Raw genomic sequence first — 7,408 nt, forward strand, 5'->3', positions numbered from 1 at the left:
TGGGCTTCTATAATAGCCCATGTCCCACTATAAACCAACCAATGGCCCAACTACTTAATTGGGCCTTCCACAATCAACAGGAGCAGCCCGCTGTAGAGAGGGCAGAGCTAAACTGTACAAAATTGCGTGCATGTTTTTTAAGATAAGAAAAACTTTATTGAACTCAATCAATTAATATCAGTGATAAAACCATATTGAAAACATTCTCGGCATTTGCATAACTTGAATACACAACCAAAATTTTCACGCACATAGTATCACATAGCAATACACTCTTGTGTGTGACTATATGTGTGCAGTGTGCGTGTGTGTTCACGTGCCACATTATATTTCTATCATTTGAGCCATTAATTGTTGTAAGATTTTCACAAATGTTATGTTCAGACCCAGCCAAAATTGCAGTATATATCTGGCACCAATTTGATATGCGTTATCAAGATCACTAATTCAGTGTGACAATTGTCACCACTTACCAAAATACGGAGTAGTAAATGTACAAATTAAATCCCAGCCAGATTCAATTAAATTTTGTAGCCACATCACATACAAATTGAACATCAAATTGGATTTGGTTCGGCCTTAATTCGGTGTTATTTTTGATGGCTTGCGTGGCTAGCTTCATCCATCATCTCTCTAGAACGAGAAGAAGCTACACTGCATGCATGCATGACTGATCAGTCATTGACAATTAACATGCATTATCACCAGTTGATCCACCTAAATTAAATAATCAAAACACCACATTAATCCACCATTAACTTGATCATCTCATCGATCGATCGATTGATTAGCTAGTTCCATGCTTGCATGATGCATCGATGAACCCTAATAATCTGGTGGTTAATTAATATAATAATTAATTAATTACTTCATCTCTTGGTCCAGTGAGCCGGCCATGCCCATCCCGGCGGCGCCGCCGTGCCGCAGTTGAAGCCCCGGCGCGCCGCCGCTCACGCCGAGGAAGTCCCTCGTGCTCAGCTTGCCGTCGTCCACGCCGGGGAAGCCGCCGCCGACGAACACCGTTCCGGCGCCGGTGCCGCCCCCGGTCGCCGAGAGCGTGTTCATCATCAGCTCCCGGAGCTGGCTCTCGTTCTCCGCCGTCTGAGAAGCAGTGCTCCTCGACGAGCTCTCCCCGGACATGATGAACCCGGCTGCTCCGGCGGGCTTACCGTTCAGAGCGCCGCCGCCGCCGCCGCTTCCGAGACCTCTGAGTAGCGAGTTCACGCTGCCGGCGCCGCCGCTGCTCGTCGTCGCGCCCATCTGTGCGGCCTTCTGGAGAAGCGCCGTCGCCGACATCTGCGGCGGCGGGACGGTCTGGTCGGACGAGCTGTACAAGGACGAGAAGCCGCCGCCGCCGCCCATCATGTTCCCGGAGAAGATGCTCCCCGAGTCGGCGTTGTTACCGCTGTTGCCGTGCTCGCCGCTGCCGGCGCGGGCGCCGTTCCCGGCGGCGACGCCGTTGAACTGATCCGGGAAGACGAGTCGTCCCTCCTGGTGGTGGTGGTGGTGGCCGCCGTTCCCGCCGGAGAAGTAGCTCAGGTTAAGGAGGCCGCCGCCATTGCTCCCCTGCTGCTCCGGCAGCTGCATTAGGCCGTGGAACGCCGGCTTGCCGTGGAGCAGCGAGGTGTGGGCCTGTCCGTCGTCGCCGCCGCCGCCGAGGTAGAACGGCGAGGAGGACGACGACGTCGGCTGCGCGGCGCGGAACGCAGGGGAGCCGGCCGCGGCGGACGACGTGGCCATGAGGTGGTCGAACTGCGCGGCGGCGTTGGCGGCGGTGGTGATGGCGGAGGAGTGGTCCTGGAACGGTTGGAGCTGGTGGGAGGCGGCCATGCCGGTGAGGCCGCCGATGGCCATGCCGGCGCCGGCGGCGGCGTACAGGGCGGCGCCCATGGGTGGCATAATCCTGCCGCTCTCCTGCGCCAGCGCGTCGCAGAAGGCGCGGTGGGTGATGAAGCTGTCCCTCCTGCATGTGGTACAAAGTTTTTTTTTTCACGGTGATCAATATGATGTGCCACTTAATTATTAATCTTTATAAGCAAGATATATACTCCCTCTGTTCTTAAATATTTGATGTCGTTAATATTTTTAAACATATTTGATTGTTCGTCTTATTTAAAAACTTTTGTAAAATACGTAGAACTATATATATACATAAAAGTATATTCAACAATGAATCAAATGATAGGAAAAAAATAATAATTACTTAAATTTTTTGAATAAGACGAACTGTTAAATATGTTTAAAAAAGTCAACGGCGTCAAACATTTAGGGACGGAGGGAGTATACAATTTACTCCTAGCTAGAGATAATAATGATACTGATCATGATGCTATACACAATGAAGTTGGGAAGAAATACACTACTTGATTGGTTTTAAATTAATTACTTGCCGTTCTATCTTTATCCTCGGTCTCAAACATCCATATATTTGACCATCAATTTTTAAACAGTTGTATAGTTTAGCATCAGTGTGATTTATGCATGTTTTCAGATTTACCTTGAAAAATATCTTCATAATATACCTTGAAAAGTACAGTTTTTCTAGAAACCAATGGCCAAATTAAGATAAACATATTTGACTTAGGAGATCAAGCTAAAACAATAAGTAATTTGAAGGGTAGCAGGTTGGTATATGTGCATTCACATGTTCACCTCAAATTCACTTTCTTCTTTTATTCACTTGTCATTTAATTCACTCATCTTGTATATAGTTGTTTCGTTGTGCAGCCAGCACAACATTTATCTTTTAATTAATTAAGTTGATGTGAAAACAGAAAATGTGAACATTATGATTTGTTTTACAGATCAATATATACGTTCAACTTGTCACTCCAGTTATCTTTTTTTTTTTAAATTCAATAATACCATCGGTTATGAGAAAAAAACAGTTCGCCAAATTAATAAATGAAGAAATGTCTAAAAGAGCAATTAATCAAACTAGAATATCAAGATCCATTGCAATGCTAAATTGAGCATATAGCTTTCGAGACATATATCATACTGCTGTTTAATAGCACACGAAGTTTTCCCCCAATTTAAGCACTATCTAACTTATACACAAAATTACATAAACATATATATGGTACCATCAAATATCCTTTGCTAACATATATAGCAACAAAAAAATTGTTGAAAATTATATATCTATTTACTAATTAAAAACCATACTAATGTGCATGCATGTCAACATGGAATTTATTTGTGGACAGAAAAAACATTGGCTTAATTTCACTAGTAGTACATGCATGCTTGATTGTCTTTGTACCAATATATCCAAATATATGCGGCAGATTGTGCAAACTGCGACTGTAGCCCATGATCAAAAAGCCAGAAATGGGAAGGCAAAACAAAGGGAAAGAAAGAATGTCAATGCAACAATACCCAAATTAAGATGCATGGTGTAACTGTACTGTACCCTCTCTCCAAAACATTCATACACAATTGCAAGCAAGGTTCCAATTTTCAGATGGGGATGCAAGAGCATATCTGCATATGTGTGTGTGTGTGTGTATACACATGAAATGGTTACTAATTACACATGCATGTATGAGCAGATCGATCAGGTCGCCGAGTGGCATCATCAAATGTCGATCGATCCGAATGCAACAACAAGTGGTTCAGGCTGAATAGTAAGGCCAATAGGACTAAAACTTTAAGTCTCTATCACATCGGATGTTTGAAAATTAATTATAAATATTAAACGTAGACTATTAATAAAACTCATCCATAATCTTGGACTAATTCGCGAGATGAATCTATTGAGCCTAATTAATCTATGATTAGACTATGTGATGCTACAGTAAACATTATCTAATTATGGATTAATTAGGCTTAAAAAATTTGTCTTGCAAATTAGCTTTCATTTATGTAATTAGTTTTGTAGGTAGTATATATTTAATACTCTAAATTAGTGTCTAAATACAGAGACTAAAATTAAGTCCCTAGATATAAACACCACCTAAGCTAACGCAGCTGCTCGTGCTAGTAGCTAGCACAGTCGCCATGAAAAGAATAGAGCTGTCGTCTCTGTAGTCTGTATGCATGGCTCCATGCATCGATCGCATGCAATGCAATGCAAGAGAGAGTAGTACTGATGCATCCCATCCGTCACAAGAGAACAAGCCATGACCATGGCCATGGTCCTTGCTTACATTGCTGTAGTACGAGTATACAGAGAGTACTAGTACTACAGTTGCAGCTAGCAAGGGCTCTTGTCATCACGTGAACACGTAGGGACGATGAGAGAGAGACAGAGAGAGAAGGATACTTGTATCAAGATGGTGCGGATTCCGAGTCGAAAAAGATGACTGGCTTTTGTTTTTCTTTCTGAACCTTTTCAAGAGGAGGAGGAAGAAGATGACCATGGCGGCATGATCTGCAGTGGCCTCTCTCAGCTGGCCTGCCTGCCTGCCTTTGTGTCCCCCTCCGGACAAGAGCAGTTCACGTGTGACCAGCTAAGCTACTAATCCTATATACTCTCTCTCATGGAATGATCAATGGGAAAAGTTAATTTGTTGTAAGAGGAGAGTAAGCAAAGGGAATCAAAATCAAATTTCCAAACAAGAAAGACTCGAGAGACACAACCGTACAAGGCCAGTCACACTGTTACTACCTACTGTTCTTCACTGCAGCATGCGCGAGTGGTGACAACCCTAACCCTAACACGTAGTAGTACTCACCCGGGCCGGCCGGCGACCTAGCTAGCTAGCTAGAGCCATCTGCTTCAATCAAATCACCATCATCTCCATCTATCCTAGTATCTACCAAAGCTATTCATCTCGTGCCTTTCAGTGCCCGGACCTCCTCCTCATGAGTGTGTTCATCATGACTCAATCATATGATGAACAAAATATATAAAAGTACATGAAAAGGAATCATCCCAAATCCAAACAATTCTCTAGGTTGCCACATCTTGCAAACTAATGGAATATCTAATAATTCAAGACATACTACACCTCCATCTCAAAATATATACGGTAACTTCTAGCTATACATCTGACACAAGACGCATAACCAGAAGTTGCTGTTGAGACCACAGAGGGACATCACAAACAAAAAAAAAACAAAGAATTTAAGAGATATTATCTCCGTTCTCAAATATGAAACTTTTTAATTATACATCTGGCACAGTCATGCACATATACCAGATGCATAGCCAGAAGTTGCTACTGGGACATACGGAAGGGAGTATGATTCGCAATAGAAAGACGAAGATGACGACTTATATTTTGAGACGGAGGGAGTAGTACATAAAGAGTACCTGGAGAAGAGGGTGCCGCAGTCGCAGCGGTACTCGCGGGTGCCGCAGGTCTTGGAGTGAGCCTTCCAGTCGGACTGGACGGCGTAGCGCTTGTTGCACTTGTCGCACTTCCACTTCTTCTCGCCGTGCTTGCGGGAGTAGTGCTTCTTGATGCCGGTGAGGTCGCCGAGGGCTCGCGACGGGTCGTGGTGGACGCAGGACGGCTCCGGGCACAGGTACACCCGCCGCCGCGTCTCCTTGGGGTTCTTCTGCTTCAGCTTCCATGGCAGGTTGTGCCCTCGCCGGTGCAGCTGCAGGTTCTGCTCCCTCTGGAACCCCTTGTTGCACACCTCGCACACGAACCTGTTCGTCGCCAGCAGCGTGTGCGGCGACAGCGCCACCACCTCCGCATCAGGATCTACGTACATTATCAATTCATCATTGAATTAATTGATCATCTGCGAAATTCATTCAGAGGAATTATATTAAATGAGATACTTGCTTGGATTCCCGGGCTGATTCCTCTTCTTCTTGGGCGGCGGCGTGGCCGCGACCGGAGCAGCCGCGTTGTTCTGCAGGGGAGGCTGCTGCTGCTGCTGCTGCATCTGCGGCTCGCCGAGACCGAAGTAGTGTGCAGACGAGGCGGCTGCCATCTCTATCTCTGATGATAGTTAATCAGCTCAAACCACTGATAGACTAATTGTCTTGTTCTGTTAAATTGTGGCTGAAGAAGAAGATAGGCATGGAATTAATCCAATCCAATTAAGTCACACTCTTCGATAGTAGTATGTGTATCTTGGACGCTAGCTAGTCTACCAGCTGACTTCCAATCCTCTTCGATTTGCACGACCTGAAAATTAATCAAGACAAAATTAAGCAGAGATCCAAGAGGTAATTACATGCGTGGATGAAGCTAGCTAGCATGGAAGATGGTGGATGGATCTGTACTGTGTGCAGCCATAGGACAGACAAACTGACTGACCTGCAGCTGATCGATCAGATCCTCTCTAATAACAAAGCAACAAATTAAATCAAAAAGGGGGAAGGAAACGAAAACGAGAGGGGAATTTAATCAAGGAATTAATAAGAGAGGAATTAATTCACAAGCTAATTAATCCAAAGTTCCAAAAAAAAAAACATGCAATCGTACGTTGCACATACTCACAAGCAAGGCAGCTAGAAACTAGCTAGCTTGAAAAAAGGAGACTGGTCAATAACATGAGATAAGGCATGGAGACCGAGGTAGAAGAAGAACAGCAACACATGCAGGAGAAAAAACCAAAAAAAATAAATCACATGTCATCGATCTGAGATGGAGATCGAGAACCGAACAAACAAGTTAAAGAAAACAAGCTAGGCTCCTTGTTGAAAAAAGGAAGAGGAGAAAACTCTAATTAAGGCGATGGAGATAGAAATATATAGAGAGCTAGCAAACACGAACCGGGGTTATAATAAATTCGAAAAGCCAAAAACGAGACTGCAGCTATCTCCTCGTCTTCTTGCTGCTGGGCTAGCTAGCTGCTGCAATCTATACTAGCTAGTACACGTACGCTCCAAATTCTCCAAGTTTTGTTTGGAGCTAGCTATAGCACATGATGACGACGACGACGACGTAACTGGTATAACAAGCTAGCTTAGGAGCATATGCTACTATATGGCGCCTGTGGCTGGAGAAGAAGAGAGGAAGAAGACGAGAGAGCGAGCGAGCGAGAGGAGAGGAGGGAGATCGATATGGTGTGGATCGAGTAATCGATCGACTCGAGTTGGGTGGTTGGTTATGAGCGAGCGAGCTAGCTAGCTCTCCTCCGGCGCCGGCACAAGGGTGGGGCCCACGTGGCGCCCTCTATGGGCCCACCATGACATAGACAGATGCTCTCGTCCCTTCCACTCCACCCCGACCTCTCCATCCTATACTAGCTCATGTTCCCTGGTATATATGGATCTATCATCTATCTATATCTCCAATTCCCAATCAGATGTACATGTACACGTGACCGTGTACGTTTAGGGAAGCTTTTAGTAGCGGCAATTTCTTTTAAATCTTGAGCTCTCTTAAATAGTTTAATTAGATTCTCACTCCAATACTAGGGATTCTCTGTAGTTATAGAATTCAGAAAATTAACTACTAAATAGAAGTAAAAGATTAAAAACACAGTTTGCTTCGTATTC

The 7,408-nt window shown here is 44.6% G+C and overlaps 1 protein-coding gene across 5 annotated transcripts; it reads right to left on the bottom strand.

Annotated features, from left to right (window-relative positions):
• Nucleotides 1-492: 492 nt before the first annotated feature.
• LOC4346276 (protein indeterminate-domain 6, chloroplastic) lies at nt 493-7,004 on the bottom strand. Of its 5 annotated transcripts, none has more exons than XM_066303354.1 (6): nt 6,405-6,613; nt 6,188-6,246; nt 5,742-6,089; nt 5,261-5,657; nt 869-1,963; nt 493-717 (listed from the first exon to the last, which is right to left on the bottom strand). In XM_066303354.1, the coding sequence occupies exons 3-6, from the start codon at nt 5,890-5,892 to the stop codon at nt 702-704; spliced, it is 1,659 nt and encodes a 552-aa protein (XP_066159451.1). In that variant the 5' UTR covers nt 5,893-6,089; nt 6,188-6,246; nt 6,405-6,613; the 3' UTR covers nt 493-701. The 5 variants fall into 5 exon arrangements, with proteins under 5 accessions (XP_066159451.1, XP_066159452.1, XP_066159450.1 ...); XM_066303355.1 differs by having other exon boundaries at nt 6,222-6,246; nt 6,405-6,564; XM_066303353.1 differs by lacking the exons at nt 6,188-6,246; nt 6,405-6,613 and adding an exon at nt 6,681-7,004.
• Between the last annotated feature and the right edge of the window lie 404 nt (nt 7,005-7,408).

Source organism: Oryza sativa, chromosome 8, assembly GCF_034140825.1.
Source record: "Oryza sativa Japonica Group chromosome 8, ASM3414082v1".
Lineage (NCBI taxonomy): Eukaryota > Viridiplantae > Streptophyta > Magnoliopsida > Poales > Poaceae > Oryza > Oryza sativa.

Coding starts and splice junctions, on each gene's coding strand:
- LOC4346276 (XM_066303353.1), bottom strand. CDS start 5,892: ATGGCAGCCGCCTCGTCTGCACACTACTTCGGTCTCGGCGAGCCGCAG. Junction 5,658..5,741: donor GAATCAGCCCGGGAATCCAA/GCAAGTATCTCA, acceptor TAATGTACGTAG/ATCCTGATGCGGAGGTGGTG. Junction 1,964..5,260: donor TGCGGCACCCTCTTCTCCAG/GTACTCTTTATG, acceptor TACCACATGCAG/GAGGGACAGCTTCATCACCC.